This window comes from Malus domestica, chromosome 03 (assembly GCF_042453785.1).
Source record: "Malus domestica chromosome 03, GDT2T_hap1".
In the NCBI taxonomy this organism is placed as follows: Eukaryota; Viridiplantae; Streptophyta; class Magnoliopsida; order Rosales; family Rosaceae; genus Malus; species Malus domestica.
This window is the reverse complement of record NC_091663.1, coordinates 27,557,125-27,573,005: the sequence shown is the minus strand read 5'-3', so window position 1 is coordinate 27,573,005 and position 15,881 is coordinate 27,557,125. Positions and strand designations below refer to the sequence as shown.

The 15,881-nt window shown below is 37.7% G+C and overlaps 3 protein-coding genes and 1 pseudogene across 7 annotated transcripts; 3 read left to right on the top strand and 1 right to left on the bottom strand.

Annotated features, from left to right (window-relative positions):
• Positions 1 to 1,232: 1,232 nt before the first annotated feature.
• On the top strand, positions 1,233 to 4,261 carry LOC103427826 (uncharacterized). Its single transcript, XM_008365904.4, has 2 exons — positions 1,233 to 3,382; positions 3,997 to 4,261. Exon 1 carries the CDS (start codon positions 1,356 to 1,358, stop codon positions 3,360 to 3,362), a length of 2,007 nt encoding a protein of 668 aa, XP_008364126.3. The 5' UTR covers positions 1,233 to 1,355; the 3' UTR covers positions 3,363 to 3,382; positions 3,997 to 4,261.
• A 1,566-nt stretch (positions 4,262 to 5,827) lies between these two features.
• Positions 5,828 to 8,393, top strand: LOC139194778 (uncharacterized; annotated as a pseudogene).
• Positions 8,394 to 9,804: 1,411 nt separating this feature from the next.
• On the top strand, positions 9,805 to 12,332 carry LOC103427827 (uncharacterized). Its single transcript, XM_008365906.4, has 2 exons — positions 9,805 to 10,190; positions 11,857 to 12,332. The coding sequence occupies exons 1-2, from the start codon at positions 10,025 to 10,027 to the stop codon at positions 12,138 to 12,140; spliced, it is 450 nt and encodes a 149-aa protein (XP_008364128.1). The 5' UTR covers positions 9,805 to 10,024; the 3' UTR covers positions 12,141 to 12,332.
• Positions 12,333 to 13,546: 1,214 nt separating this feature from the next.
• Positions 13,547 to 15,881, bottom strand: LOC108173319 (zinc finger BED domain-containing protein DAYSLEEPER-like). Of its 5 annotated transcripts, none has more exons than XM_017332116.3 (5): positions 15,562 to 15,881; positions 14,817 to 15,009; positions 14,048 to 14,714; positions 13,897 to 13,955; positions 13,547 to 13,799 (listed from the first exon to the last, which is right to left on the bottom strand). In XM_017332116.3, the coding sequence occupies exons 3-5, from the start codon at positions 14,643 to 14,645 to the stop codon at positions 13,758 to 13,760; spliced, it is 699 nt and encodes a 232-aa protein (XP_017187605.1). In that variant the 5' UTR covers positions 14,646 to 14,714; positions 14,817 to 15,009; positions 15,562 to 15,881; the 3' UTR covers positions 13,547 to 13,757. The 5 variants fall into 5 exon arrangements, with proteins under 5 accessions (XP_017187605.1, XP_017187607.1, XP_070675332.1 ...); XM_017332118.3 differs by having other exon boundaries at positions 14,048 to 14,527; positions 15,562 to 15,860; XM_070819231.1 differs by lacking the exon at positions 15,562 to 15,881 and having other exon boundaries at positions 14,054 to 14,527; positions 14,817 to 15,033.

Here is a 15,881-nt window from a genome sequence, read left to right as displayed (position 1 = left end):
ATATAATTCATCCATTACATTTTTCATCTATTAGTTTGTTAAAAGCTGACGTGGCTGTCACATTTGTGCTGATGTGGCTGCCAAATTTATGCCACGTTGCAAAAAAAAAATTTATGCATTAAAAATATTATAATCATTTACCCTATTAAAAAAAAACCTGAAATCATCTTCCCCGATCCTTTCTTCCTCTCCTCTGCTCTCTTCACCGCCCCTCCTATCCAATAAAACCCACCCCTTCCCTGCAATCCAAATCCCCCATCCCACCCCACCCCTCCCCACCACCTCCCCTAAAAAATAACCCAGATTATTTGTATGAAACCTGCAAAAAATAAAAATAAATCCACCAGTGCTTTTTCAACCAGGCTTGGAGAGAAGGGCCGACATTCCCCAATTGTCGACGGCGCAGAAGGTGATGGTGGTGCGGTCATGATGTCGGCGGTAAGGTGGGTGAGGGTGAGGTAGTGGTTGAATGTCGAGAACTGAGGATTTTGGATCTGGGGATTTTGGGGGGTTTAGGGTTTGAGAGAGAGAGCGAGGAGAGTGGAGGAGGGTCGGCGTGTGATGTTGTGAGCTTCGGTGAGGGTGGTGAAGAGTGTGAGTGTGATGAGGAAGGCGTTGACGGTGAGGAGTGTGAGCGTGAAGGGGATTCTGGGTTGGGGGTGTGCTCGGGTGGGGAAGACGAACTAGGTTTTGGCTTTTTCTTTTCTTTTCTTTTTTTAATTAATTATTTTAAATTTTTAAATTTTTTATTAAGCGTTTAGCCACATGTCACAAATATAGTAGCCACGTCAACACAAATAGGGACCCCTTATTTGCCACGTCATCACTTAACGATTTATTTAACAGATTTTCTAACGGACGTATGAAATTGAAATAAAATAGTACTTAAGGTATGAAAGTGATATGTTTTAAAGATATTGTAAGGAATTGAAATCGACCTCAAACCTAATTAGTAAAATGTAATTTACCATTTTATTTAAAGGAAAACTAATGAAAATGGCTTGAAAACTTTAAGTTTTAATAATAAGGACAAAATAAAGGGTAAAGTGAATAGTACCAGGATTGACTTTTTAGTGTAAAAATATGGTTTTTCGTTAAAGTGAACAGTACTTGGTGCTTTTCGTTAAAGTTCTATTTATTTAATTAGTGAAATATTTTTTTTTGGTTGAAGAAAAGGCAGAATGGCCGTAGAAGGTGGAGGAATATGATTGGACATTCACCCTCCTAGAGGAGCAACCCTCGAATCATATTTTCGGACCAACCAGAAGAACCTGTTTCTTACTCATGGCTGTTTTATTCCATCAATGGAAAATTAGATCCGTTATCCTCAAATGATTTTTGAGTTTGATTTTTGAATGCTCATTTCACAGCGGCCGCAGAAGAAAACAACCCCATTCAATCCAAAACCCTCCAAAAAAACCAAAATTTTCTCAGGAAAAAGAGAGAAAATACTTCCATTTTCTTCTTCTCGAGCTTGGAAGCCTTGGATGATGGAGGACCCAGAAGAATCCATGGTGGAAGAGAGAGAGGAGTTGATGGTTCCACCATCTGGTGGAAACCCATTTCTCAAAAAAGCCTACTTTCTAAAACCCCCTTTGCAAAATTCCTCCATGGATGAACCCCTTTCCAAGCTCCCACCTTTTTCCTCTTCTTTCCCATCACATTTCGAGCTGCAGAAATGGCCTTTGAAGGTTGAATTTCATGGATGGACTTACGGCCAAAAAGATTGGAAAACATGGATCGACCAAATGGCATCTGTGCACCGATCTACCTGGAAGAAGGCTGGCATTTACGAAGCAATCATTAATTCGACGTACAAAATACGAAGACAAACCGATTTGGTTTTTGGGTTTGCTGAGAAATGGTGTTCAGAAACCAGTAGTTTTTCTTTTCCATGGGGTGAATCAACAATCACGTTAGAAGATGTCATGGTTTTAGGCGGTTTTTCGGTTTTGGGTGACTCTGTTTTATGTCCTCTTGAGAGTTCACAACTGAAAGAAATCCATGAGAAACTACTTGCACAGAGAAGACAAATTGTTCGGAACAAGGGAAATGTTACCACACAAATTTGGCAGAAGAAGTTCATGAACTGTGGGAGTGAAATCGAGCACGAAGCATTTCTTGTCTTTTGGTTGTGCAGCTATGTTTTTGTTAGTGGTCGTTATAGGATCCACAACGATGTATTCTCCGTAGCAATTCATTTAGCTAGGGGGACTCGAATTGCGCTTGCACCAGCTGTTCTTGCCAGCATTTATAGAGATTTGGGTGTGTTGAAAATGGCAATCGTAGATTCAAACAAATTGGAAATAAGTAGTAATGATGTTTCAGAGCTCGTCATTCGGTCACCATTTCAGTTAGTTCAAGTTTGGGCATGGGAACGTTTCTCGGACCTTAGGCCGGAAAACCCCAATCGTCTCAATTGTGGTGAGCCAAGAATGGCTAGATGGGATACATTAAATGGTCAAAAAGTTGAGAACTTGGGAAAGGTTTTAGACTCAGCAAGAGAAGAGTTCCTGTGGCGGCCTTATGCATTGGATGTCGTTGAGAACTGGCATTTGCCTGAATACTATCCACAAAAGGAAAAGTGGGTTTCGGTTGGACCTGCTTCGGATGATGAACTACAGTCATTTGTTAGATGCTTGAGGATGAGTGAACTCGTTGGACTAAATGGTGCTATAGAGCAATACCTTCCACATCGGGTAGCTATGCAATTTGGATACGATCAAGATCTTCCTTGTTCTCGTACTGAACTGAGGCACAATTCAAATACAGACTGGAAGCATTACATCGAGGAAACCAAGAAGGTAAAACTGTATCTTCCATCTAGGCTTTTCGAGGCGGATGTCAGCACAAATTACTTGAAGTGGTGGAACCAATCAGTGTCAGGTCACAAAGATGCATGTAAAGCAGCTGTGCCACGAAAAAAGAGATCAAAGACAACAAAGCGTAGGAAATCGCTACTATTGTGGACTAACCACCCTTCTGTTCCTCCTGGGTTTCCTCACAAGCATAAAGGAATGGAAGCTGAAGAACCGATGGATGAAGAAGATAAACTAACTATATCAGAAGTCCTGAAATATAGGAAGAAGCATGAAAGTGGTGGGATTAGACAAAGTAGTGACCTTGAGAAATTATCAGGTCAAGCTCATTCGGCATCTCCAGTTGCAGAAGAAAGTTCTATTAATATGATGACATCGGATGAGGGAATTGTGAGCATCGTAGGCAATGGATGTGCTAGCAGTAGCTCCTTATTTGACCAACAGCTGCGGGAACTTAAAACGAGGTGTACAAGGCTTGAAAGTATGGTCATGGAGTTAAAAGCAGATTCATTTGAGAGAAGCAACTTTTGGACAAGCTTTTGAAAGAAGCCTTTCTTTAGTTGGTATGTCCACTGGCTTTTATTACTGTGCTTTTGCTTAGTGATGAACACTCTTCTTTCTCTTCATTTGACTTTATTTTTGTTTTGTTTGCTGTCTGAATGTGGATGCTATTGTTAGCCGAATGAGATGGTCGAACATATAAATTAATTTCATCTTTTTACTAATTTAAAGACATTTTTCTTTCTTGTACTAACTATGCCCAAAGAAGCTACGATACTGACGGAACAAGACTCACATTTAGACATAATCCATAAGCCAGGGTAGTTAGGTAGATTGTAACTGGTCTTATCCTAAAACTCTGTATGCTGTAAACATTGTATATGTAGACATCTGAATTTGTTAACTACATTGAAATATTTGAGAATTGAAGAGAAAATCAAGAAGAAAGATGAACAGAAAAAAGATGAACACAGAGAGTTTAGAGAGAGAAATATGACGTGTATAAACTGAAGTATAAAATCAATATTACTACTTTGTTTTTCCGATCAGTACATACCTCTTATTACTTTTCGTAAAACACTTTGCATTTTGTTTCTGTTATGCAATATGGTTTCGACCTCTTGAGATCGTGAGATAAATTTTTTCGTTTTTTTTTTTTTTTTTTTTTTTGGTGCAGGGAAATTTCAAGAAGAGAATAGAACTGTGGAAATATCAGAAAAATGCTTTGCTAGTATATTGCAGCTAATATGTATTGGTGAATACTTAACCTTTTGATCAAAGCCTGCAAATTTGTTAAGATCAAAGAAGTTAATTGCTTTTTTAACCATATATTCTGACCATGAAGAACAAAATTCGTGATTCCGTTTAATTTATCAATTCTCTGTTGAACTTGTGGAGTTAAACATTTGCTCTTTATGTTTAATGGAATTTGTATGACAGTATCTTTTAAGCTTGTACATGAAAATATTAAATTTTCTGGCAAATAGAAAGGGTGTAAATTGAAGTCCCCACTTTCAACGGTTAAAATGTGGAATATGGTTTTGATATTATGCCTTTTTGAATCCGGTTTGGGTGAACTTTTTTCCAGCCTAGATAGCGTTTGAGTATCCCATATTGGAGGTCAAAGCCCTTTAGCCATTTGGCAATTTGGTTTGGGTCGGATATTCACATTCTAATATGTTTTATTTTTCCGTGATGTTGGCCTCTAAGACATGAAATATTGAAGTTTTTCGGTTTGGGTTTATTCTATTTTAACTAACGTAATTTGGTTAGTAAAAAACACCTAATGTAATTTGGCACGTTTCTCATGTTGTTAGCTGACTTGCTTGCTCCAATATGTAATGATTATTTCGATTGCATAAGGTTTTTAAAAAATCTTTTTGTATTTTTTTTTTGTCTAAACACACCCCAAAGGTCCTAATATTCTCCTTCAAGCTATCAAACCCCTTCACAAACTCCATTTAGTACAAAATTCTAATTATTAAAAGTACAAACACATTAATAAAGTAAAGCTTATTTTTTACTTATGGAATATGAAATTGACTATCTAAAGGCTCTGGATGACACGTATCTTTTTTTTTTATTATTATAATTTTCTATCAATTTTTAAATTATTTTCTCTTCCCTCCCACCTAGCATTGCTTGAATGAATTCAAATCCTCTTCGAATCTCGCAATCCAAAATCGATGGATTAAGAAATTTAGATCGTTTAAGAGAGCGAGAAAGAGATTCAAACTCTTGATTTGTGTGAGGTGAGCCAGTAAAAAAGGTTAAAGATTTAAAATTAATGACCCAAATTTTTCGATCCATCGGCATTGGAATATGAGATCCAGAGAATATCTCGATTCTTTTTTAAAGAAGAGTGAACCGGCATTTAAGTGTTTCTTGTACGGAAGGCAGAATTGTGCTAAAAGGTGGAGGATCATGATTGGACCTTCACCTCCTATCTGAGCATTAATGTAGAAGGATAGAGCAGCCCTCGTACCAAATTTTCAAACCAACCAGAACAAACTGTTTCTTACTGACACTGTCACACACAAAGAGAGACTGTTTTATTAATTCCATCAATGGAAATTGGAAATTAGAAATTAGGCAAAACCATTTTCGATTCTCATCACAAAATTCAAAAAAAACCCAATTCACAGTGGCCCAGAAAATCGCATTTCCGAAAACCCCCAAAAAGTTCAGAACTTTCTTAGGAGAGAGAGTATCCCCATTTTCTTCTTAGCTCAGAAGCCTTGGATGGAGAAGGCAGAAGAATCCATGCTCATGGTGGAAGAGAGCGAAGAGGTAAGGGTACCACCATCTGGTGGCAACCCATTTCTCAAAAAAGCCTACTTTCTAAAACCCACTTCGCAGAATTCCTCCATTGATATACCCCTTTTCAAGCTTCCACCTTTTTTCTCCTCCCTTCCATCACATTTCAAGCCAAAGAAATGGCCTTTGAAGGTCAATTTTCGTGGATGGCTTCCACGAGAAAGTAATCATTGGAAAACTGGGTTCATCAAATGGCTTCTGAGCACCAATCTACTTGGAAGAAGGCTGGCATATACGAAGTGATCTTCAGTTCGACATACCAAATCAAGTGACAAACTGATTTGGTTTTCTGGTTTGCTGAGAAATAGTGTTAATACTTTCATTTTTTCATGGGGTGAAGCAACAATCACGTTGGAAGATGTCATGGTTTTAGGCGGTTTTTCGGTTTTAGGGGACTCTATTTTATGCCCTCTGGAGAGTTCACAACTGAAAGAAATCTATGAGAAACTACGTGCAGAGAAAAGAGAAAAGAGAAATTGGTGCAAATAGAGGAACAGTTACCACACAACATTGGCAGAGAAAGTTCATGAACAGTGGTAATGAAATCGAGCATAAAGCATTTCGTGTTTTTTGGCTACGCAACTATGTTTTTGTTTGTAATCGTAGTATGATATATAACGATGTTATCTCCGTAGCAATTCATTTAGCTAGGGGGACTCGTATCGCCCTTACACCGGCTGTTCTTACCAGCATTTATAGAGATTTGGGTGTGTTGAAAAAGGCAATCGTAGACTCTAACCAATTAGAAAGTAGTTGTGGTGCTGTTTCAGACCTCGTCATTCGATCACCATTTCAGTTAGTTCAGGTTTGGGCATGGGAACGATTCTCGGACCTTAGGCCAGAAAACCCCAATCATCTCAACAATGGCGAGCCAAGAATGGCAAGATGGGACAAAGTAGATGTTAGGAATGTTGGTACTACAAGATAAAGAATGCTCAAAGTAAAGTAGAAAATGGACACCAAGAATTTATGTAGTTCGGCAATTTATGCCTACGTCCACAAAACAAGGATCAATCTTCACTATATGAAAAAGATGAGTACAACAAGAGTAGTCTTACCAAGCCAAAGACAAGGCTTGATGGATACAAGAAAGTATGACACACACTTTCTATCACTCTAAACTTCACTCACAATGTGTAGTGGAACACTCTCACTCTCACTCTTGGAGTGGAACTCTAGCTTTGGACTTGATCTTTTGCTACTCACACTTGGTTTTTAATTGGTTACATCACACCCATATTTATAGGTGAGGGCTTGGCATTCTACTAGTTTCTAGTTCCTTCTTCAAACCTCTAGTATAGAAAATTTTAGACTAGCCACATAATTGTAGCTTCTAGATCTTTCCATTTGCAACCAAGGAAGCTAGTACTCTCTAGCTTCTTCCATCAACTTAATAACATGCTAGAATTGTCTAGCATGCTCCAGCCACCTCTCTTGCTTACTAGAATAATCTAGAACATTGGTCATGGGCTGGACCATATACCAACAGTAGATGGTTGGTCGGGGAGTTGAAAACTTGAGAAAGGCTTTAGACTCAGCTGGAGAAGAGTTCTTGTGGCGGCCTTATGCATTGGATGTCGTTGAGAACTGGCATTTGCCTGAATACTATCCACAAAAGGAAAAGTGGGTTTCGGTTGGACCTGATTCGGGTGATGAACTACAGTCATTTGTTAGATGCTTGAGGTACTATAGAGCATTACTTTCCGCATCGGGTAGCTATGCAATTTGGATACGATCAAGCTCTTCCTTTACTCAACTGAAGCACAAGAGGTATTACACCAAGGAAACCAAGAAGGTAATACTGTATCCCATCTTGGCTTTTCGAGGCCGATGTCCGCACAAATTAATTGAAGTGGTGGAACCAATCAGTGTCAGGTTCCAAAGATGAGTGTGAAGCAGCTGTGCCACGGAAAGAGATATCAGAGAGATCAAAGAGTATGAAATTGCTACTATTGAGGGCGAACCACCCTTCTGTTCCTTCTGGTTTTCCTTCCGAACATAAACGAACAGAAGCTGAAGAACAAATGGATGAAGAAGATAAACTAACTATATCAGAATTTCGGAAATGTAGAAAGAAGCATGAAAGTAGTGGGATTAGACAAAGTAGTGACCGTGAGAAATTATCGGGTCAAGTTCATAAAATGGTATCTCCAGTTGCAGAAGAATGTTGTGTTAATACCATGAAGTCCGATGAGGGCTTTGTGAGAATCGCAGGCGATGGATGTGCTAGCAGTACCTCTTTATTTGAGAAAAAGCTGTTGGAGCTTAAAGCTGGGTGTGCAACAGTACAAGGCTTGAAAGAATGGAAGGTAAGTTAGAGGGATGTACATCGTAGTAAAGCTTTAAAACGAAGGCCGTATTTCAGTTGGTATGTCCAAAACCTTGCTTTTACTACTGTGTTTTCGCTTCAATATCACAAGTGATGAACACATATCGTTGTCTGAATCTGGAATTCTTTTAGTTTGTAGTGGAGTAAGGTTGAACATACAAAGTAACTTGATTTTTTTTAACAATACAGCGACTTTTTAAGCAATAACAACATTCTAAAAACTTGAATTACCGCTCACAAGCTAGCAGACACGCAATTTTAGTTTCATTTTTCAAGAAGTCGACGCTCTGTTACTTTATTACAAATACAAATTATGTAGAAAACACTTGCAGTTTGTTTCTGCTATTCAACATAGCAATGACTTCTTGAAACCGTGAGTTTTGAAGTTTTGTCCTTCTGTTTTTTGTGTGCAGAAGAAAATGGAGTAAGAGAGTCGAACTCTGGGAATATCAGAAACTTCGTAGATGTTCCATGCATTGCTTATACATTGCGGCTGGAATGTATTGGTAACTACTTAACCTGTCTGTCAAAGCCTACATATATCAATAGGTTCTGAAATTAGTTTCTTAGTGAACAAACTGACAATGTGGTTTGTCTAACATCATCTTCTTCTTCTTCGTTTGCTCTCACTTGTTTGACCATTTTCATGCATGCAACCCGCCGCCAACTCACGGTTTGTTAGTATGCTTAAACATGTCCTCAACTTGAACAACTCGTCGGATTCATCACATCCCAACAGTTCAAAGAATCGCGCACCTGTTTCCGGCCTGGCATCCATTCGCCATTTCTTCCGCAACTGCTGTGTAGAAGTAAAGCACTAATCACACCTCCACACAACAATGCACATTGGCTTGGGAAGTATACCACCATAAAATCACCTGAAGTGATTTTGTGGAGAGGATCACCGGTTTAGAATTAATCCGATTATATCAACATTCATAAGAAATAAAATCAACACAACTCAAACCAGCGTCTTTTCCTAATGCGCAAATACCAAATATACCCTTTACAAAATCAAATCAATTCTCTAGCTAGTTAATTTCCTAAATAAACTAACAAATTTCAACAGGTTCGTCATGAATATGTTATTTAATATCCACATTGACTATTTGTTTCCTACATTTAAATGACTAAACTATATCTGATTTGAATGATCTTCAAATGAAGATTAAGAATTTGAACGCTTTTTCTTATAAAATTTATGGGAGCATTTTTGCTCACCACCATAAACTATGGTGTATGCTCACCATACACCTAATCAATTGACACGTGTTCTTTCACTTAATCTTGGTTAATTTTTTTCAAAATTGAAAAACTAACATTTAATGTGAAAGTTAACTAGAGTTAGATGAAAGAACACATGTCAATTGATTAGGTGTATGGTGAGCATACATCATAGTTTATGGCGGTGAGCAAAAATGGTCCCAAAATTTATACGGTAAAAACACATTATTCACAAGAGGTGGAATATGTGCTTCCCCAATGAAGAGATACAATTATTATTATTACTTTCAAATTTGCTCAATGTAAAATCTCATTCATTGCAATTTCAGGATGTAAACATTATGCTAAATCTTGCAATCTCATTTCTTTTATGGGCCATTTGAAAACCATTTGTTTTCAATTTTCATAAATTGAAAATTGTTTTAAAAAAAATTGAAAATCATTTGATAATTACTCTAAGTTTTTAGTTTTCAAACCAAAAGTGAAATCACTTTCTTTATCTTTTCAATTTTTTTTATTTTTTTATTTTTACTCTTTAATTTATAATTTTTATTTTTTAAAAATCAAAATAATTATTAAACGAATTTTTTTTTTAAGGGTATCAAACGGACCCTTTGATAAACAAATGAAGGAGACCAATACACCTACCTTCAGTTCCAAACTCTACCGACACTAAAGCCAAACAAAGCAAAAGGAACAGTAGGTCCCGCAACAACAGAGAAGTCGGGCCCAGTGGGACAGAGTCAAAGAGTACTCGCACATTTGCGTACGCATATTTCGAAGAAACAGTGAGTTGTGGGCGTTTCGAACCCGAAAGAGGAGAGATAGCAGAGCCATGGAAGCGCAGACGATGAAGAAGGAGCTGGCGGTGGCCGTGGCACTTGTTCTCTTCACAGTCTTGATCTCCGGCGTCGGAGCCTGGACTGGTGAAATCCACGGCAGAGTTGTTTGCGATGTCTGTGGCGACTCCGCCATCGGACCCGAAGATCATGTTCTAGAAGGTCAGCTTCTCACTCTCTTTGCTCAACCCGCCGATTACCCATTTATTTATTTTTATGATTATTTGTTATTTGTGAAAATTCTGAGCTGGGTTTTTATCTTTCGCTTGTGATTTTTATGGGTTGGTAGTTTTTGATCATTTCTCGTTCATCTGTTTGAGTAATTAGGCTGTAATTTTGATGGGTTGTGGGCGATCATATAAATGGTTCATTTTTCCAATTGATGTTTTTCGGATGTGTTTTGCCAGCTTGTTTAAGAGCGTTATTAGATTACAGTGACATGATTTTTCTGAGAATTTTGAAAAATTGAAAATTGCTTGGTATTGTTGTTTGATTATTTTGCCAGTCTGATTTTTTGTAATTGTATTGTTCTGCATTGGTTTGTGTTTTTAATGGTCTTAGTTTGAGCTGTATGATTAACGGGTTTGGAATACTTTTCGCATCCTAGATACGAAGATGTATAAGAATTTCAGGTTTTCGCCTAGTCCTTAGAACGATAGCAAATCTTTACAAGTAAATTTAGATCACACCGAGTAGAACAATGATTTCTGTCATTTTACTGCACAAAGTCTTTTCATATTCCAATTTGAATTCGTCGCCTAATGGCATGTTTACTTCCTAGAAATGGGAATGAAAGGGATGGTATCATTCTCATTCCTGAGTCCTGACATATCATGCATTTACTAACACACAAAGAATGAAAAAGTAGGTGGATCGCACGTTGAGAGTATGTGTTCCATCACCAATTTCAACCAGGTCTTGTACCATTCCAAAATCGCTCTCATACCATTCTTATACTTGAACAATTTGATTTCTATGCATTCCTACTTCATCAAGAATACCGTGTGATAATCAAGACGTGGTGATTCATGTACTTAAAAAAGGCATAAAAATTGCCTAGAAATCCAAAATTGCATTTAACATTTGCTAAATAGGTAGGACGACCATGATATTTGAATTTTTATTGGAATTGGCGAATATTTTGCTCAGTTGGAAACATGTTAAAGCCTTGCTTATCTTTAGAGAAAATATTGTGGTTGAAAAATTTCAGTAGCAATCTAATAGAAAATGTTTTGACATCCTGGTACATGGATTCTAGGTTCCATTTCCAATGGTCGAACATGAGATTTAAGCGATTTGTGGGGACCTCTCTACCTTTCTACATAGAAACTTGCTCAATTGGTCGTCCAATTAGTAGAAAAAAACTTGACATAACTGCTATTTCATCATGTTCATGCCTGCATTTTACACTTGATCTTGAGGTTGATCTTGTTGGATGAAGTTCGACCCTTTAAAGCATTAGGATATCCTCACAAACACAACTTACAAGTCGGGTTTTTTCTTTTCATGACTCTGATACAGTTTATATTTTAGAAAGCAACTTTTAATCTATAAACCATGAAAACAAGATGTAGTTTATTCGTCCAAATGTGCTTTTCTAAAACCTTTTTGTTGGGTGATTCCGTCTATTAGTTTTTGTGTCCACCTGCTACATGAACTGTGATAAGTCCACATCCACAAGATCTTTCGGTGATTTTTATCATTTGAATCTGGTAATGAAGTTAAAATGGTATAGTGGGCGTTTAAGCTTTTAACCGTCATCTGGGGTGCATTTACAACGTTGAAGGGTGAAGTGAATAATTTTGAGCTTTGATTCATTATGATGCAGGTGCTGAGGTAGCTGTACTGTGCATTACAAAATCAGGGGAAGTTCTAAATTACCAGGCATTCACGAATGATAAGGGGGTATATACGGTGGCGGAGACAATGCCCGAGAGTGACAGGTGGGATGCATGCCTGGCACGACCTATCAGCAGCTTCCATGAGCACTGCACTCATCTCGGGGGTGGTAGCTCAGGCGTAAAGTTCACTTACAGTCACCCATCCGGCTATTCTCACACCGTTAAAACTTTCGTCTATCGACCAGCAATTGTACCGGCATACTGCATTTGAGAATTCTAGGATCGATGTACATCTTTATTCCGTAGTTGCAGTATGAACTTTGCTTCAACTGAAAGGAAGGAGAAAAGAGATTATGTAATTATTAGAGGGCTTGTGTGAGGTTAATGGTGTCATGTAGTTTGTGCTAAACATCGTTCCTGTTAGTATTAAAGCCCAATCCTTGATTGGAATAGCTTACAGATACACTTCTGTTGGAAACTAGCTTTCATCGATTCGAGTTAAGCATCTTGCGAGTCATGACACTCTTGCAGGAACTCCGATCGATTGTAAGTTGTAACAGGTTTCGTGTTCATCAAGTCATCGGCCGGATGCAAAATTCTAGAGATTTAGAAAAAGGAATACAAACGATATATATCGAAAATGCAGTTTTCATCCCCCCAATTGTTACAGTCATTTACATTTTATGATTGGGCCGGCCTAAGCCTGATGCATTTCTTTTTTTTGGTAAAATTGGGGGTCAAAAACCCAAGAAAAACAACTAACTATTAACAAAACGGGTATGAGGAAACCCAACGGCATCCTCAAAGATCAACCTATCCACAAGAGGAGAAGGCTCTTAAAAAACATGAAGACCAATGTCAAACTTATGGCCTAAATCTGCCATACCATCAGCCACTCTATTCTTCTCACGATAAACATGTGAAACCGAGCGAATACAATCCTTGCGCAATAACTCCCGGCAAAATGACATGAGCAAGAGGGTGCATAGAGGAATTAAAATCCATTATTAAAGTAATAGTCACAGTGAAGTCCAATTCAACAAGCACTTTTCTATAACCCAATCTCCAAGCAAGAGTCAGGTCATGAAAAAGACCCCATAACTCAGCATTAAGCACACTCCCCACACCAATATTTATACTGAAACCAACAATACACACATAGGGATGGGCAATGGTTATGCGGGCGGGTAACCGCGGTTATTTTACCCATAACCGTTTACCCGTTGGGTAATTACATAAATGGTTATACCCATAACCATAACCGTTTATAAACGGTTATCCATACCCATAACCGTGTACCCATTTACCCATAATCATTTACCCATTTAACCATAACTATAACCATTTACCCATTTACCCATTTTTTCGCCCGTTTATCCTTTTTTTACCCATTTACCCTTTTTTTTCTCCCGTCTACATAATTTTTTTAACAATTTGAAAATTACAAAAGAAAAATTTGTCATAATTTTTATTTTTTGACAATTAAACACCGTTATAAGTACATTTTAGCATACATTTCCCTATTTTAATCATTTAAGTCCTCGTATAATTCCAATAATTGAAATAATAGTTTCCGAACGATATTTTTCTGTAAAGCAACCAATCAATTTTTTTTATTCTGTATAGCAACCAATAAAATATGGAAGTTCAGGAACCTGAGAAAATTGAGCCTAAAGGAAGAGTAAAAGTAGAGCTTTTTTATTTCTGAATTCCCGAATGATTTTTAAAGCAACAAACCTTTTAGCAACAGCTCATAAATCTGTGTTTCTGATAACAAAAAACAACCATACGAAACCAACCAAATTTCATCTAATTCATCACAAAACTGAGTTAACCCTCTATTATTTCATATAATTTCATCTAATTGAAATCTGTGTTTCGAACACGTTCAATCACAAAGTATCATCGACTCGTTGTCACCAAAAGAGGCCTACAAAAGAAATGTATAATTGAATTAGTATGCATAAATTGAATGAGCATCACCAATAACTCCAAAGTAAAAAATAAAAATAAAGATTAGTTTTTACCACATTCACATCAGTATCATCACCGAATGAAGAATCTTCAACACGAGTAGAGTTTGAATCTGGTTCAATAATAAAAATTAAAATTAGGCTAAAATAGTAAAATTTTGAACATATACATAATTTATATGAAATTTTACAGTAAGTCGGCTACCACAACCAGTCTCGAGAACACATGAGTGCTTCCACTGTGCTTGAATGAAGTCGGCTACGGTGTGGACTAATAATACAGGAATAGCCCAAATATCTCGAGCTATCTTATGCAAAATAGGATATTTAATCCCATTTGTCTTCCACCACGACAATATATCAAAATCTTGAGTCCTAGGCAAGACTTTCTCCCCCAAATATAGGTCTAAGTCAGATTGTTCATTACCGATGGTAGAATCCATAACAAACTGGTCATAAGATGGTAAAGGATCACCAACTCTGAAATCAAATGACTGTGATGGAAAATCAGTCGAAGAAGAAGATTCAGAAGACCGATGACCAGGTCTATGCTTCAATTCATACTCTTTGACCAACTTAACAGCCAAGTCAAAGACTTTCTCAATTTCTGATGGAGCATTCTCTTTATAAATAAGAGGAAAATAATACTCGATCAATTTCATCTTGAACCTTGGATCCAGAATAGCTGCAATTGCCATAGCACCATGAATTTTATGCCAATACTTTTCAAACTTGATTGACATCTTTGTTGCCATTAACTTAACTTCAACATGGTCAGACTCAAGCCACTTAATAACAGACATGAACTTGACTAGTCACAATATCACAGTCAAGCATGAACAAACCATACAGACGTCAAAGACAAATGAACTCTGCATTATGATATACATCCAAGATTAAAAAAATCATTTAACTAAATATTTCCAACAACGGTTAAGGTTAAAAGAGGTGTTAGTCACACACAAGGATTGTACCTGAAAATTTCATACAGAGAATCACACGCACAAAAACTCTAGGGATCTCCATCCACTGGTAGAAAACAAGTTCATACAGAGAATCGCACGCACAAAAACTTAAATTCCAAGTTATACTAAAGGAGCAGCTTATACACAAGGATTGATCTTCACAATGGTGGCAACTTTAGCTCGAGATCTTCACTTGTGGCACCTGTGATATGAATAAGACTAAGATGACATGCAAAATGTGAATCTAGCAACAAACAAATCTCCTCAATCGAACATCAACAGATTGAGAGGATTTGATATGGCTCATACAAGAAGGTGCTATATGAGTCAACTACCCTATATGGTAGCTGCACACAAACTCCTCCATCCCCACCTATGATGAATACTTGGCTCCAGAGTACAAGCTAACCCCTGACTTCTTAACTGAATTAAACTAATCTCACATTATATAAACGGTCTCACCCACATTCTTCACCCAAACACCAGAAACCAAATGATATCAATGATAATAATATTAATAAACAGAAAGTTCATATGCTACATTTCATTCAAACAAAACAATACCAAATAGTCATAGGCAAAATTTAAAAGCCTGTAGAGTAATAAGAGTTGAATAAAGATATGTGAGCACATAATTACTCTACTAAATTCAGTAATACATAGCAAATATACAAACTGGAGAACCAAAATCTCAAACCCTAGAACTAAATTCAGTAGTACATTTCCAAAATCTCAAACCCTAAATTAAATTTACCTGATGTCCCGAATTCTGAGGTGAGGAGTTGTCTGAGGGTGGTGAGGTTGTCTGAGTGAGGTCGCCTGGTCGAGTCGAAGTCGAGAGGCGCAGAGAGAGAGCGACGGAGAGAGAGGCGCAGAGAGAGAGCGACGGAGAGAGGCGCAAAGAGAGAGCGACGGAGAGAGAGAGTGACGGAGAGAGAGAGCGACGGAGAGAGCGATGGAGAGAGAGCGATGGAGAGAGAGAGTGACGGACGGAGAGAGAGAGAGAGACGGAGAGAGCGACGGAGAGAGAGAGTGACGAAGTCGAGAGGCGGAGAAAGAGAGTGACGGAGTTGT

Bases quoted from the DNA above. Each gene is read 5' to 3' on its own strand.
- LOC103427826 (XM_008365904.4), top strand. From the start codon at position 1,356: ATGCTCATTTCACAGCGGCCGCAGAAGAAAACAACCCCATTCAATCCA.
- LOC108173319 (XM_017332116.3), bottom strand. From the start codon at position 14,645: ATGTCTGTTATTAAGTGGCTTGAGTCTGACCATGTTGAAGTTAAGTTA. The intron at 13,956-14,047 runs GTAGCCGACTTA...TTATTGAACCAG, and splicing joins TGTTCTCGAGACTGGTTGTG to ATTCAAACTCTACTCGTGTT. The intron at 13,800-13,896 runs GTAAAAACTAAT...TTTCTTTTGTAG, and splicing joins ATGATACTGATGTGAATGTG to GCCTCTTTTGGTGACAACGA.
- LOC103427827 (XM_008365906.4), top strand. From the start codon at position 10,025: ATGGAAGCGCAGACGATGAAGAAGGAGCTGGCGGTGGCCGTGGCACTT. The intron at 10,191-11,856 runs GTCAGCTTCTCA...ATTATGATGCAG, and splicing joins CGAAGATCATGTTCTAGAAG to GTGCTGAGGTAGCTGTACTG.